Source organism: Gallinula chloropus (assembly GCF_964237585.1).
Source record: "Gallinula chloropus genome assembly, chromosome: 10".
Taxonomy (NCBI): Eukaryota; Metazoa; Chordata; class Aves; order Gruiformes; family Rallidae; genus Gallinula; species Gallinula chloropus.
In genome coordinates this window covers 9,464,612-9,481,246 of record NC_140095.1, presented here as the reverse complement: position 1 = coordinate 9,481,246, position 16,635 = coordinate 9,464,612, and the positions used below count along the sequence as shown (strand labels likewise).

At 44.2% G+C, this 16,635-nt stretch overlaps 1 protein-coding gene across 1 annotated transcript; it reads right to left on the bottom strand.

The window, feature by feature from the left end:
* Window positions 1-367: 367 nt before the first annotated feature.
* MEIKIN (meiotic kinetochore factor) lies at window positions 368-11,000 on the bottom strand (the record flags this gene model as incomplete). Its single annotated transcript, XM_084268783.1, has 14 exons — window positions 368-613; window positions 2,047-2,170; window positions 2,763-2,918; window positions 3,622-3,702; window positions 4,063-4,242; window positions 4,572-4,666; window positions 5,440-5,501; window positions 6,267-6,306; window positions 6,659-6,769; window positions 7,154-7,297; window positions 7,918-7,969; window positions 8,969-9,047; window positions 9,271-9,358; window positions 10,823-11,000. The coding sequence occupies 14 exons, from the start codon at window positions 10,998-11,000 to the stop codon at window positions 567-569; spliced, it is 1,437 nt and encodes a 478-aa protein (XP_084124909.1). The 3' UTR covers window positions 368-566.
* Window positions 11,001-16,635: the final 5,635 nt, after the last annotated feature.

The window sequence follows — 16,635 nt, the reverse complement described above, 5'->3', positions numbered from 1 at the left end:
GCTGGGCAGGACCCTGTCACTACTGTCACCTTTCCCTTACATCGCCATGTTCAGCCAGGCACAGAGAGGACAGGGAATGCAGGGAAGGCAGGGTGCAATCCCAGTCATCTGTGTGTGTCTCCCAAACTCCCTGATGCTCCTCTACCTACTCACCTCCTCTGGTGAAGGCCACCTATACTGGTGCATGAGTGGGACACAGCCTGTGGCCCAGCACCAGGGTGGCTGTGCCCTCCCACTGGAGTCCCACTGTGGGCTCCCAGCACCTCTCTCAGCTCCCGAGGTGCCCCTGGTTCAGGAACCCCATGTGCACCACAGATCTACCAGCACAGAACAATGCCCAGAATGAGATCTAGTTGCTTGTACAAAGTAATTTTAATACAGTAATACTTGAGTATTTACAAGCTTACTGCAAAGTATTATTCTAAATTCCAAATACTGTATGTACAAAAAAAAAAACACAAAAAGGACCATTAAGTCTTGGTAAGTAGTTCTGTTTCACCTCTCTGCCACAGCAGCAGGACAGTTACTTCTTCTGTTGACTCCACCCCTGCTGAAACCCAGAAATCTCATCTGCGTTTACAGTAGATCCAGTTTTTGGTGCTCGTAATATCATCTGGGGAGAAAGTGATAAGTTAAACACTGAAGTGGCACATTATCAGGTATAAGAGAACGCCTGTTGATCTGACAAGCTGTGTAGGTGCTCAATAGATACCTGTGCTCTCATTCATAGGAACCTGAATCTTGTAGGTCAGTTGGTAGTGAGAACAGCTTTGAAAGGGAAGCAGCAGTGAAAGGGAGCACGGTCTGGAAGACTCCTTGACCAGAGGTGAAGCCATCCAGCACAAAACCCACCACCACCACCTTCAGGCAGTCTAATTCCCAATTCCCAGGCTCCTCTCAAAAAGCAGTAATGAAGCCAAACTTCTGTCCTGACATCAGAACACTTGCTGATTTCTGAGATCCACTTGCCTGCCAAGAACAACCTATCTTCTGTATTACCACAAGGACTTAACATCCCCCTCATCCTTGTTCCTTGGCCTGTCCAGAGGCATCAGATGATTGTCATTTAACACATACACACAATTAAAAGCGCTTCTCTCTATTCCAGATGCTGCCCATGCTCAATCCATAATGAAACAGGAGAGCATTTGGACTCAGGAACCTGGAAATTTGTGTATATTCAATATTTTTGAAAGCTATTATACTTATGCAGTGCCTTTGTATTACATTAAACCAGCACAAGTGACAAACAAAGCTTGCAGAAGATTTGCTGACGTTGTCTGCGAAGAGCTACTTGAAACTTCGGAAGACATGTGCCATCCAGTGGCACACGGAGAAACTTCAAGAGAGATTAGAAAGGGAGGGGATCTCACCTCTCCGGTAGCAATGACAGAGTTTGCTACTCAGTTCTCATTTTTTGTTTAACTAAAATCTAGGAAGTGAAGAAAGGAGCTTCCCCTGTGTGATGGGTCTCAGGAGAAAAGAACAGAAACCTCCAGAAAAAGCCTGCCCGTTTTTAAAGAAAAACATACCCTGTTACATGAACTGTTTGCAGGGCAAGGAGGAGGAGGAGGGGGGGGAATACTAGGTGCCAAAGAGTTCAGTTTAGCTGATAAAGATAGAAAACACACTAATGGCTGAACGCTGAAGTCAGCCATACTCATCCTAGAAATAAGGCACAGGATAATAATTTCCTTAAAAAGGCACCCTCTGTTCTAGGGAGTCTCCACAGCAGCAGTGAAGCCTAAAGTTTGTGTTTAGGAGTAACTTCAGAGGTGCAGATATTCCCAGAATTACCCTGTAGCATCTTCTGGCCTAAGAAATGGCTGGACTGCGTTAATTCCTATGCTAAAGGCCCTGGAGGAGAAAGCTGAATGTGGATTGTTCATGCACAAAACCACTGTTAAATCAGAAATTTGACGTTTTCAACATCTTTTCCTCCTTAGGATTTTTGCAAGTATTCAGACTTCTGTAAAACCAAACCACCTACAAACACTTGCACAGCCAGCTGCTGTCTGCACAGTGATCTGAGTGTGGACTTATTACCTTCAGGCACCCCTTGGGGAAGGCAGAATGGCTTTGTGTTCGCTGGGGTTTGGTGACGCTGGGAAGGCCTCTGGCAGGGTGAAGTCCTGACAATGAAGCAGATCTCTTGTTCGGCACACAGAGGCTGAAAAGGTGAAGGACATCTCGTTCACACAGCTTTTTCCACTGGAGAAATATTGTTCTGGGAAAATTAGAGCCGCCATGCAGATTTCGAGGGATGCTTAGGAAACAGGTAAGACTATTAGTGCACATTTTGTATGCTATCAGAAAGGGTGATAGAAAGCTTCAAAGCTGAAGCATCTTCTTCAGCTGTTTGCAGTACTGTAAAGCTTTAATATCTAGTACATTCCATACTAACAATATCTGAAGGGTGGGACACAGGGGGACATGGGCAGCCTCTTCTCAGTGTCTGTGAGGACAGGACAAGGGGCGATGGCCTCAAGTTGGAGCACAGGGAGTTCCACACCAATCTGAGGAAGAACTTCTTCCCAGTGAGGGTGAGGGAGCCCTGGGACAGGCTGCCCAGGGGGTGTGGAGTCTCCTTCTCTGGAGAGATTCCAGATCCATCTGGACACCGACCTGTGTGCCCTGTCCTAGGGACCCTGCTTTGGCAGGGGGTTGGACCCCATGGGCTCTGGAGGTCCCTTCCAGCCTCTACAACTCTGATTCCGTAACATGCCAAAACTGGATTTTTAAAAGTGTAATAAAATTAGAACCTGTAAAATAGTCTTTTCTTCTGGACTTTGAGGTGTAGTTTTTCTTTCTGAGCTCAGAGATGCAGGAACTATTTCTTCAGAATTTACATCTGGCCCTGTGGTGTTCAGGAACAGGCCTTCCCCAGGTGAGGCTTTGCTCACTGGTGACAAGCTAAGCTACAGCTCCATCAAAAGACAAAACACCACAGCAACAGCCACCCAATTAAACAACAGACAAGGCAAATCAGCCAACACTTGTTGGCTTGTGCAAAAAAATGTTCTAGTGCTTATAAATATGATTCCAGACTCCAGTGATTCCTGTGTTCAGCCTCCAACAAGGCCCTGATGTTCTCTACTTGTTAATCTAGTATCCATAAACCCAAGGATGCTTGTAACACTACTAGGAAAGCCCAGTCTGCTTTCCTGCCATCTAATCTGGTGCAGGATTAATCAGTCTTTCTATTGTAACAGTTTACCTTTTCCTTTAAAAAAAGAAGAGGTACAACGTGCTGATTTGGTTGGGAGCTGTGGAATGAAAGCAGAGACAGACATCGCTTCCAGCACTGCAGAGAAGTGGTACTATACTATCTTCACTGACAAAGAATTCAAGCTGGTATTGAAGTATCTAGTTTGTTTTCATCAAAGGGTAGTGCAAGTAAGGCAACTAGGTGCTGGTTTTACATTAGAAGATGTTACAAAACTACAAACTATATACCTCAGGTTCCTGTTGTAGCTTTTTAACTGTCCGACCGACTGTATTTAACGTGCACTGTGTTGTGCAACTTCCATTATCATATAAGTGCAGCCAGAACTGAACTGTGCCACAAGAACAATTTGTTTGGTTTTACTCATTAAAACAAATCTCAGATTAGACACTCACATCTAGCTGTGCAGGCTGAGCATAATCAACATCTTTTAGGGCTTTCTTTTCCTCCCCAGTCAGCATGGTGGAGCTCATCTGCTAAAGAAAAACAGGGAAGAATTCAGTATCAGTTTCCAGTTCTTTGCTCTTTATTATTAGTCCTACTGTACTCCCCCAGTGCACCATGCTATTTATAACAGCTCCATTTAGAATTACTAATAGTTCTTAAGGTTTAACTACTGAATCCCTGTCATTCACTTTTATTTTGGTCTTACACTCTCCATAATTAAGACAAAGCAGCTGTTTACAGAACACACACATTTCAGGTCCCCTTCACAACTAGGAGATAAAGCTCTTCCTACCACTTGTCATGTTTAATTGTAACTTCTGTCACAACTGCAAACTCCCACTTCAATTTCACACCCTTGCTGTTCAGCAGGGCACAAGGGGAATACTCACCACCACAGCATCCGTCTGTCTGGATGGCAGTACTTCTGCTGCCAGCCCCACTGATCTGGCTGAAGCATCTCCCAAGCTGTCATGTGGGCTGCACAATGATTTCTCTTTTTCTGACACATTAGAAGCTTTTCCCCCTTTCTCACGCTTCAGCTTTTTGGGTTTAGCAGTCGGGTTGTCAGGCTGAAGGGTGAAACGTTTTGTGTTACAAAGTGAACCTCTGCACCCTGGTAAGCACTAACACAGAGTCACAGTCATACTGGAGCCCCACATTGGGTACAACTGACAAGAGTCAGTCTGGAAAGCAGTGAGCTCAGGGGGTGCCCGTGACTATTACTGCTATCCTGAGGCAGAGCCAAGCCACTACATCTTTGCTCTCTGCCCCTGCCTGCAGGCACCCCTTTCAAGGGCACTGCTGCACTTCCAGGTGGAGTCTTCCACCTTACAAGGAAGGAGCAAGTCATCTCTCTTTTTTACAACCTGGCTGATTAAGATTATTAAAGATCTTTCACCTTTCCTTCTGGTCCTAAAGGTGAAGAACAGCGCATACCAGTTTTTAGGTCTGGAGTTCTCTCTCTTGCAGCAGTAATTTTACAGACTTTTTTCCCTGTGATAAATTTCCAACACATTAGTCAACAAAGACCACAGCTTCTCTCCAGCCCATGTCTTACAGGAGGGTTTTAAGGGAGGGATCACTCCAAAGCCACCCCCATAAAGACACTTCCTCCCTTCAATATAATCACTGTCTCCCTCTCCCAGCCACCAGGGCTGCTTTACTGCTCTCCTTTTCCTTCAGGAAACAAGGTTGCATATTAATCTTACGTTCACCTGGCTATTTACTGCCAGACACACGTACTGTGGGAGCAGAGGAATTGCATAATCATGGCAGTCTTTGCCAGTGGCAACTTCTGCTGCTATTACAGTCCAAATTAAGCAGGGGAAAATTATGTGGTACCTGGGCCACAGCCAGAATTGCATCAGTCACAGTTCAGAACTGTAGTTACATGAGGGACTCCCTAATAGTATTTGTGAAGCTGACAGGAACTAAGTTCAGGTAAGGAGTGACACAAACAGTTCCATTCCTGGATAAGTTAAAGAAGAAATGCTCATTTTCACTGAGCATCACAGGTGATTAAACAAAACAATAATCAGGGTTTGGGTTTTTTTTTGTTCTTCTAGCATGTTAATTAGAACCACCTCTTATTTACAGGGAGTACTTTCAATTCACACTTTCCCTTCCAGACACAACTTTGCTTAGCCTGTGCCAGAAGGACAAATGACCCAGTACAAGCCTGGTTCTGGTGTTTTGCCATTATTTAAGTTTGGATAGAATATTCTGTTGTCCCACAGCTAGGGCAACTGCTTCAGGTCATATTTTACCTGCCAGAATGGTTGAAACATTTAATGGTGAAGAACTGTAATTGCAATTTGATGGTCTCTTTCTAGGAGAGGAGGAAAAAAGTGAACAACTATTCTGAATGAGTCTTACTGTTAAAAAAAAATGTATAACAAAATCACAGGAAAATACAGACTGAGTGAAAAGGGATAAAGCATATCTTTATACCACTACTGAGTTACTTCATCACACTTTATAGTTATTTGATTATTTATCAAGTCATACAGCTTATCCTGAGGATACTTTCAGCTTAAGGCCCACAGAAGACATTTGGTACAGTAGTCACTGGAGCATACTAGGATAGAACTTACTTAGGGAGAACACAGGGAAAAATTAGGCTAGAAAAACAATTCAGATTGAATTGTGTAGAGATCCATAACAACAGGACTGGTTTAATGAGTTATTAATTGAACCAGAGACTTAATGAGGGCTTGACAACAGGTGCCCTGTGTAGTCTGTACCGCCCAGACCACCTGGGCACACACATGGGGCTGCCTGTGACCGAACGGACTCTGACAGAGTAAGTGCAACTGGATAAAACCAACTTATTTAGGGATAAATGGCACCTTCCCCTTCCATAAAACCCCACACTGATTCTCCCTACAGCTGTAAGGCCACAACAAAAGTCTGTAAGGCAAACTCCTAACTGACCAAATACACCCAATTTCAAAGTTAGTGAGGACACAGCTGAAACTCAACACACACATCTGCAGGATCAGAAGCTTATTCATACTGGCTTTTCCTTTAAAGATCACTCAAAAGAGAAAAACCTGAATATTTAGGTGCATCAAAAGCCTGCTTGGCCAATTACCTTCTAGTGTGTTGGTCTTGAAAACCTTCTGGTACAGGTTCTAAAAAACATAAAGGTTAAACTTTAAAAGAAAAAGCTACGTTGTGATTCAATAATAATAATAATAATAATAATAATAATAATAATAATAATAATAATAATAATAATAATAATAATAATAATAATAATAATAATAATAATAATAATAATAATAATGCCAGACCAGACAATTACAGACCAGACAATTATAAAGCAAAATATTAGAAGCAAACACAGACCACTAACAGGAAGCTGTTCTCCATTGTGCAGACATGTCTTAAATGAAATGAAGATTATGTATTTTATACAGGTTCCTTGCACTAGAGAGAAAATAATTTGTGCGTAAGTTATTAAGTATTGTAGAAAAGAATTACCTAATATTGATGAAAGATTTGAGATCTGTGGTATCTTATCTATGGTCACTGCTTTGCTGGAGTCCAGGAGAGTAGAGTTCTTGCACTGGCCAGAGTAAACATGACTTCTTTCTGGAAATGGAAGATGTAAGCACAAGCTTGAGTGAGTTATTAAGCGTGTGACTAAACTGAAAGCAATTAATTTGCCAGACAGGAACTTTAAAGCAAAGTGAAAGCACTGGCTTGGCTCAAACAGCTGCAGGAGAGGTTTGGGAGGAATTGTACTTAAAACAGATTTGCTGGTCACCCTCAGTAAACACTTTGTGTCATCAGCAAATTACTTTGAGTTTACAGAGTAATTCAAACTACACCAGGAGCATGTTACCCACAGGCTGGCTTACAGCAAAGATCTGACACAGTGAGTCATGGCAAGAGAGGTTAGTGTTTCTATTGGAGACAGTCCTCACATGCATCTTCTACATCAGATAAAGCTCAAAAAAACCCCTGAAGTCTCACCTGAACAATCATCTCTGAATGTTTCAGGGGATGACCAACTGCTGGAGCTGTCGTTAGCAGCTGTGTTAGAGTTGGCAGTTGAATCTGCATCCAAACACTCCAAGAGAAAGGTTGAAACACCTGTCGGAAGAGTCATTTCTGTACCTAGAGATAAGAGGCAGCTACTAAACAAAAGGCATCATCACAAGCCATCAGGATTTCCTTATCTAAGTTTCATTCATGTGATGAGCTAAATATCATCAAGTCAGTGCCTTACACTGACTCATAACACAGATAAAGACACAAATAAACAAAGGGCATCCTGAAGCCCAGTTTACACTACCATAAGCTAACAGAGGACTAGAAACACCTGAGGAATTTTACTTCTCTGCTACAGTAATTCACAGCCAGGTTTGTTTTCAGAAGGACAAACTATTTAGTCACAGGCTTTTAAAGGTACAGGTTTGAGTAAACTGAAGAAGTCACACCAACAACTGGTTCCACTGATGAAAACCACATGGCCTTGGTTTTATCAATCAGCTGGGCTCAAGACTGTCTTAGGAGGCTCCTGTCCTGTTTGTGCTGCCTACAACCCGTTCACATGAACCAAACTACAGCCAGAACTCCAGCAAACGGTCTCAAACCTTTCACTTTCTAACATCACACAGTCAGAACCAGTACAAGAGCAGCACACCAGTGCTTTTATGGAAATGTAGGTAATTTTACATTTAGTTTTATACAGATCTAAAGAGACACTTAAGGTAAGGTGTTGCCATTCTACTCACCTGAAGTCATTTCAGCATTTTTCAAACTTTCCAAGCTCATTATCTGGGATTCCTAAAAATTAAATTACCAATACAAACAGCCTGAGAGAACTGGATGTAGACAAAGAAATGTAATTTAATGTATTTTTACATTAGGAGATGCTCAGAAACAGTGTACTGCCAGGAATTTCACTATTTAAAATTGCTATTCAGAGTGTAATTTGACCAGGGTTTTCACGCATCGTTAACAAGTCTGAAATCTAACTTATAGTCCTAAAATTCATAACAAATACCCAGTAATTTGATTCTACAACCTCTGCTGGATGAGACTTGCAGTGAAGGCATACTTCAACTATAGTATGCATAAGGCAGCAGCAGAGGAATTAATTTCCCCATCTTTACTTTAAGTAGTACAATTCATGCTTCTCTCTTTCAAATTCCTCAACTGCTCCTATAAACATCATAGTTGTTTGCATTTAAGTAATAAATTCAATGAAACTAAGCCTTTGCAGGGCATGTAAATAATTGGGGGACTCTGAATAAGAGGCAACATTTCAAAGAAAACTAGTTTTACACCAATATCACTCAAGCCCTTCGCTGCAGAGGGTTTCAGTTCAGATACACATGGTGAACAACCTTCTCACCACTACAGTACTAACTGTCCTGTAACACCTCTGCTCAGTCACCTCAAAGTATTTTGCTCCACTCAAAGATGAGGAGGAACACAACAGTGACTTGCCAAAGGTCTGTGCCTGAACTAGAATTGAGCAAGTCTCTGGAATCACTCTCTAATGAGGTAACTTGATACAACACAACTGCTACAGCCTTTCTTCGTTACAGATAATCAGTATTGATGTCTTCTCATGCTACCAATATCCTCAAAAGCTTTTATTCTGGCCAAAGATTCAGGGAAGTGTCACCGAAACACAGGGCCAAATTCAGCCTGAAGAATGTGCATGTGCACACACACAGCTCACAGGTAATTCTACTTAGGAAAAGAATATGTCACATCACAGTTCTTTGATTTAGCCTCTGTTAAGTTACTAGTCAATAAAGAGGAAGACATTCTCACCTTCAGCACTGCAGTGCTTTCTTCTGTTTCCTCTTCATTTTTTTCCAAGTCTGTTTCTTCTTTCATATTCACTTGATTGCTGCAGTGGAAGAACAGAGCAGAGCTGAATACACAGAGCTACACTGTTCTACAGGAGAGCAAAGCTACAAAATGCTTTTATCTGGTGTCAACAAATAGTCTGGCAGACATCAGTTTACCAGCCATGTGCCCTGTGTATCTCCAAGAGACATCCCATGCAGGGAACACAGTATCAGTGATTAGCCAGTATTAGTAAGTGTGTATCTGAAGGAGTTCTAACAGACCTGTGGCTGGGTGAATGGCTCCCTGAAGACACCTCAAGATTTTCTTTAATTTTTGGTAGGGTTTTCACACTGAACTTGCCCTTCAGGCCTAGGGAGAAACACATACCCACTTCAGTGATTGTAGCTTTACTATTAGAATTTAAATGATTATTTCTAACAGGGCACCTGTAGCTGTCCCCCCTCCTCCATGCTGATACTTCTGACACTATTCTCACAAACACTGTAAAGACTGAACGTGCTTTATTTTTCCCCAACCTTTTTTATAAATCAGTGTATCAACAAGACCCCAAAAATAGCAGACTTCAAGAAGCACTTCAGGTGGTTTAGAAACCTCTCAATTGAAAGGAACAATTCACCTTGGGAGTGACCTTTACTATACTGAGGTTCAAAGTAATTTGAGCATAAATCATTTAAATTGATTTTACTAGGAATACCATAACATTCCAACATAGGCTGGTCCTCACCATATGTAATCCCAAAGGCCCCAATGACACAATTACTTAGGAACCAGCAAATTTCAGAGATGTACTTTCTTATCCTAGAAGCAATTTTTTAAGTTGTTTAGCTTTATGTTTTATTTTCAGTAGCCAGGAGCTAGAAATAGCCAGACTTTCTAGAGTTATGCTTTTATGGCAGCAAATTAATAGAGCACCCACTCTCTCCCTACACCATGGGTTTGATGTGCTGCAGCATTCCCCCAGCATTGCACAGAGCCCTAGAACTCACTGGGAGCTCAGGACAGGACAGTGTATGAGCAGGACTCATCCCTTTCCTGCTTTCTTCCATATACACCTAAGCACAAAAAGCAAAGGCTGCTAGTTGCACCCAGTCAGGTGGACAGGAGTTACTGTACCTCTACAAGAACACGGCCCAGAAGACATGGATTAAGCCAGAAACTCTTCATTGTACCTTGGACAATTACCCAAATCAGCACAGGACCATGGTTGGTCTTCCCCATTCACCTGACCAAGTTACACCACCACCATCAGCCTTCCCTCAAATCCCATACCTTCCCTCAGATCACTTTTTTCCCCTCAAGGTCTCCAACTCCTCACACAGACACCCCTACGCTACATTCAGCGATGAGGCTGCTCCTTCTGAGGAACAACCTCGAGCAGCTTCGTAGGGCATCCTCTCCAAGGTGGCCAAGGGGTTTGTCACACCATTTTGGGGTGGGAAGAATACCTCACAAAAGGAAAACCCCTTTTTTATTACTAATAGCTAAAACTGAGGAAACACTCCCGCTCCCAGGGCGGCTGCCGGCCTTCTCCAGGCTGTAAGAGGCACGGGACACGCCGCACTGCCCCAGCTCGGCTGGAGGCCGAGGCACCCGAGGTCCCAGGCCCGCGAAGCCACACAGGCTTAGCAGCCCTTGTGGCTAACGACCGCCCTGGAGGGCGAGTTAACCGCCACGGAAACACAAGCACCGGGCACAGCACCACACACCACCCCCGGCACCCCCCGGCCCCGGCCCAGCCGCCTCCCCGCTGGTGCGACGGGACCTCCCGGCTCCCGCGGCGCCTCGGCCTAGCGGTGCGGGAAGAGCGCTTACAGCCGGGCTGCGGCCCGCGGGCACCCGCGCTCCCGAACAGGCGCCGTCGGCTCGCCTGGGAGGCGCCGGCCCGGCTGCGGGTTCGGCCCAGGGGAGCGGCCGGCAGCGGGGACAGGCGGCGCTTCTTCGACGGCGCCTTTCCGCCCCGGGAAGCGCTCTTCCAGCGGGACCGCTCCATCTCGGGCCCCTGAGAGGCGGCGGGAGAGAAGCAACACCAACGCCCGAGCTGCCCGCAGGAAAAAGCCGGCTGCCCCCAACCCCCACGCCGGCTCCCTCAGCCACCTCAGGCCGCCCCCCCGCTCCCAGCCCGCATGCGCGGCGGCACCCGGGCCCGGCAGGAGGGGGCGCTCCGCCCCGAGCCGGGCGCGAGGCGCGAGGCGCGGGGCGCGGGGCGAGGGGCGTGAGGCGCGGGCCCCTGACACGGGCTGTGCGGAGCCCGGCCACGTTTTGGGCTGAGAAACGCACCGAGAGGGTCGGTGTGTAATGCTGCATCTCACCTGCAACCCGTTCACTGATCAGACCTGAGCTCCAGCTTAAGTTCCCAGAGCACAGAAGCCCCTTCATGCTCTTCATTACCCTTGAGGTAATCCTTCGCCATGGCTGGTGCTGCGTCCATCAGACCCTGACGTGCTGTGTCCAGCTTGGGCATCTCCAGGACAGGAAAGACACAGAGCTGTTGGAGGGAGTCCAGAGGAGACCACGGAGATGATCAGGGGGCTGGAGCACCCCTGGTTTGAAGCCAGGCTGGGAGAGCTGGGCTTGTCCAGCCTGGAGAAGGGAAGGCTCTGGGGTGACCTGATTACAGTGTCCCAACACTTAAAGGGGTCCTACAGGAACATGGGAGAGGAGCTGGTCACCAGGGAGTGCAGGGACAGGACAAGGGGCGATGGCTTCAAGCTGACAGAGGGCAGGGGTAGGTTAGATATTAGGAAGTAATTCTTCGCTCTGAGGTGGTGAGGCCCTGGCACAGGGTGCCCAGAGAGGCTGTGGAAGCCCCTGGGTCCCTGGCAGGGCTCAAGGCCAGGTTGGATGGGGCTTTGGGCACCCTGGTCTGGTGAGGGGGTCCCTGCCCATGGCAGGGGTTTGGAACTAGATGATCTGTGAGGTCCCTTCCAACCCAAAGCATTCTGTGGTTCTATGATTCTATGCAAGTGCACGCAGAAACCGTAATAGAGGCTGAATGCTTTTAAACTTTATTGGTTTAGACACATGGCCTGAAAAAATATTATGCATTCCCAATTGTCAGTGCATATTAAACAAGCATATACACTTGGTTATATTATTATTGAATTAAAATAAATTGAAACCATTACAGAAAGACTGCTGCATCTTCAGAGAACTTTGCAACAATTATTTTTTTTCGTAGAAGATTGCTAAAAATCAATCTCAGGTTCCAGTATTGCTTTGGTCGTTATTTTACCTTTTTTTCCCTTGTTTTCTAACACCACTTTTAGTCTAGCCACGCGATCTGCAGGACGTCGTACCGATCGAGAGGACAGAGTGCTGGAGTAACAGCAGGTTTTGTAAAAGAGCTTTTATTGTATGTCAGTCCACGAGAAAACCCTGTGAGCGGCTTTGAGGAGTGTGACAGTTTAATTCTTTACAAAAGTTGCCGTAGATGACTTTTTGATGTACATGCTAATATACCAAAACTGAAAAAGCTTTTAATTACAGTTAAGACTTCTTTATACACAGGTGTATATATTATATTTTAACCCCTCCACTTTCAGTTGAAAATAGAACAGGCAGCTCTTAGGAAGTTGCCTCGTTTGTTTGCTGCTTGTACTTCGCTAAAATACATAACAGAAAGCTGAACTGAAGTGAAGGCCTTAAAGGGGCTCTAGATGCCTCAGAAAACATTTTATTTTGGAACAATACCAGGGATCCAAAACTTTTTCCCTCCCAGACTACAAGCATCCAGATTTCGCCTCCAAAATGCACGGCCTCCACCATTTAACAGGAGTGAAGGTGGTGTAGAAACCATTGAATGTGCGTAGGACCAAGAGTGGTAATTCCAAGAAGAAATGAAGATTGATTATTATTCTTTTTCCCCCCCAGACAAAACCAGAGTGAGCTAAAGATACAAAAAGCACACAAATAGAATTGCCACTAAATAAAATGCTTTTCCAAATTCTCTGTAAGGCATCAAGAGGTCTTTAAGTAATCTGTTACCATGCAAAAATAGTATATTCTTTCCCAGTTTACATTCATCTTGTAGCGGTTTATTTACATAGAGATCACCAGCTTGTGCTTTTAACACATGGAAAATAATAATAATCAACAAAATGCAGTTAATTTGTTTCATTCCAGAAGATTAAGTCAGGTTATTTTTCTGTTAAATGCAAGAATTTCATGTTCATGGCAGAGGTGATGCTGGGCTTTACTGATGCTCATAGATCCTTCCTAATGGCGCTGACAGATTGCAAAAGAGTACTTTTACCAATGAACAGCTCACACCTTTCTCACCTGGTGTCTGTCAACCAGCCTAACCTGCAAATGTGCCTTTCAGGACAGAATATTACTGTGTGTTTCCTGCCAAGGTGGGGTTAAGACTGGCACAGTTTCTGCTCATGCTCCTCTCTGTCTTTGACCGCTGCTGTGGTAGAACAGTATTTTCTCTGTGTGATATATTGAGCAAAGAGCATACAAAATACATGACCAAGCAATATTCTCTTCCAGGCAAAGGTATTTTATTCTGGTTTTATGTATATGGGCACTGGAGGGAGTCTTAGAGTGATTTGAGAGGCGTAACATCGGGCTCAGGCAGACCCTCACGTGTTGTGCAGAGCCCGACAGCGCACCCATGGCAGCATGGAAACGGCTTTGGCTCACCCAGCAGCCACCGTGCTTTGGGGTTCATCCTCCTGACTGACCTCCCCCCCCCCCCAAACCCCACAGGAGAGCTTGTGTGTGGGCTTGCTGCAGGGTTTTTTAATTAATTGATGGAATGAACAAGCAGATGAGAGTGATTAGTTAAAAGCAGTCACCCAGAAGCCATCAAGAATAGAGAGATGGGCAAGTAACGCTGCCTTTTGTGCAGTGGTGCTCGAGTCTCAGCACTTCCAGTAAGATGAATATTAGAAATTAATTCTGTAATTAGTTGAGGAAAAATAGTACCCTGCTAGACAGCCCTGGGGCTTTTCCCTTGGTGGTCACAAGCAGTATTTCAGTTTAAGAAATCTCAGTGCAAAACAATATTCCTGGAATTTGAAGAGAAGCGTGTTTGTGCCTGGCCTGGGCATTACACACGTGTTCTTGTCAAACTTTAATCTCTTACAACATCGTTACAATTACAATGAGAGAGTGACCTACAGAGGAGAATAGGGTTACACATGGAAGTATTCCAGAGATCTTTTAGTTTGTTCACACAGCTTTTCACAAGTTCTGACAGTACTCATGCTTCTGGTGCAACAGCAGTTCCTCACAAACCACCCTGGTGCAGCCAGGTCTCTGGTTTTTGCTTTCTTACTCGTTTGGCATTCACATCTTTGGCTCTAGTGCATCTGACATTTTGCATCAAATACCAAAAGAACAATACAGGTCTATTATTCAGCATGACATATTTAACAGCGACCTGAGCATAAATAAACTAATACTGGGATCTTCTACACTTTCAGAGTCAGAGTTTAATTACCTAGAAAAGTCTGGGAAACTGAAATCATCGTAGAAGAAAAGTAAATAAAAATAATATGGTAGGAAAAGGTCAGTGGAAAATAACTTTTCTGTACTTATTTAGATGATTAGTTCTTTTTTTTTTCATTTGAAAACCATGTTGCATTAAAACAGGTAATTGCACTAATTCTTCATTGCTTTGAAGTGTGTGTGTGTAGCGTCTGTCTTCTGGCTGACACACAAAAAAAAGAGATGAACTAGACTCCACAGAGAGTAAAACCTTTTATGACTTGAGCCAGGTTTTGTACAGTAATGCAGATTCCTGAGGGATGCTGTTGCTGTGCACATAGGTGAAAAATGACTGTACAACACCTTCAGCTTGTGGTAGTGGGATTTCTTACTTGCTTTAGACTGACACAAGTCATTGCACTGGAATCAAAGACAGAATCGGGCACAGAAAGGGGTTCAAACAAATCCTTCCACATTTTGTAAATCATTATGTTCTTTATATGAGTGATTACATTAGCTGATACTGTTTCCTGTGTATTGTTTTGTTCTGAAATTACTGCAATAAATCAGTCTCTGTGTAACACTAACTCGTTAATTCCATTTATTTCATTTCGAGGCATGCAATGGAATTGCAGAGGGAAAATAAGAAAGAGATCATTTAGATTAAAAATTTAAACTTTTAGCCTCAAAAGTCTATGGTAAATTCCAGTTTAAGAGAGAAAACGTGTGCTTTCACCGTCCTAGCAAAGATCTAGCAGGCACAGCTCCATGCTAGTATGCACTGGCGCAACAAACAGCAGCTATTACAATACACATAGACATTTCAGACTGTGCTGAGCAGAAGGAAGCCACCGACAGTCCAAGTATTCAAGCGACTTGACATGAGTTTTCTCACTGGTTTGTACTGTGCCTTATTTCAGGAGCGAGCTCTGCTCCCGTTCCCATGAGACTCGTCCCCTCTCGAATGGCCACAGCTGCCTGTGAGGTCTCAGCTTTCAGCCCGACTCCTTGCTGGCAATTCCAGAGAGGCCACGGGAAGCGATGACAGTGGGAACTGAGACTTCCAGGCATCTGAACATAAAGCTGTCTTCTTAGCAGGCCTTTCCACAACCACATCCAATGTTTCGCCGTACTGTGACAGCAGCAGTGGCTAACACAGCCTTTCACCCATCCCTGCAGGCCTTCTGGAGCAGTATTCCTCCCTCTCCCGCAGCCAGCCGAAGGATACCCTCCACTGCTGCATCTCCTTCCTCCCAAACTCCTCTAAGCCCCATTCAGAATCGCAGCTCAAACCTCGCGCCCCATTTCTTTAGCACTGTTTCTGAAAGGGAGTTAGTCCGACTGGACTATGCAGTAGTAGCAGCCTGTCAAGTAATAAATTAGGGACCAGGAGCACGTGGGTTAATGAGAACTCCCACAGAGAGATGCCACAGAGCCAGTGATGCTTTTGCAACCTTCTGGGTTTGAGTAGTTGGAATGTCCATGAGTGTGCTGTGCTGAAGGAGACCCTAATGCAAAATCAGCATGCCATGTATAAACTGAGTTCAGATGAAAAGGGAATGGAGGGAATTCTATCCTATCCCTTCCTAACCACTTCTTGTCGTTTCAGCTTAATCCAAAGTAACATACTAATAGGTCTATTAACTACAACTAGCGGGAGATTCACTCCTATTTCTATTCTGGTTGTTAGTTAGCTCCTTAATGATTAAATCAAATCAGTGTCATTTATGTGCTGGAAAATATAAACCCTGTCACTTAATATATAAACTGATACCCAGCTTGAAGTTCCAGATCAGGGAAAACAGACTTTCACCCTCAGTTACCGATTGTTTGAGGTAGACCACATTATTGAATTACCCACAATTTTAGTCTCTAATGCACTAGGTTCTCAGACATACCTACCTGAATTTTTCCCCATTTTAATTAGAAGTGTTTGGAGTTCTTGATAAGGTAAGTTTCCATAGTTTACTCGGTCATAGATTGAAATTTCCATGTATTTTGTGGCAATTTAGCATAATTCTTAGTAGTACCCTACTGTCTATGTACAGTAAAAAATAAATTGTATCACGTGTGATGGAAAAAAGAAGGAAAATTATGATTAGTGGTCAAATCCTAGAACAATGAAAGGCTCAAATGTCAGATTCAGGTGCTTATCCATTTCAGCTCTGTCATTCTGGCTCTGTACTTTTGAG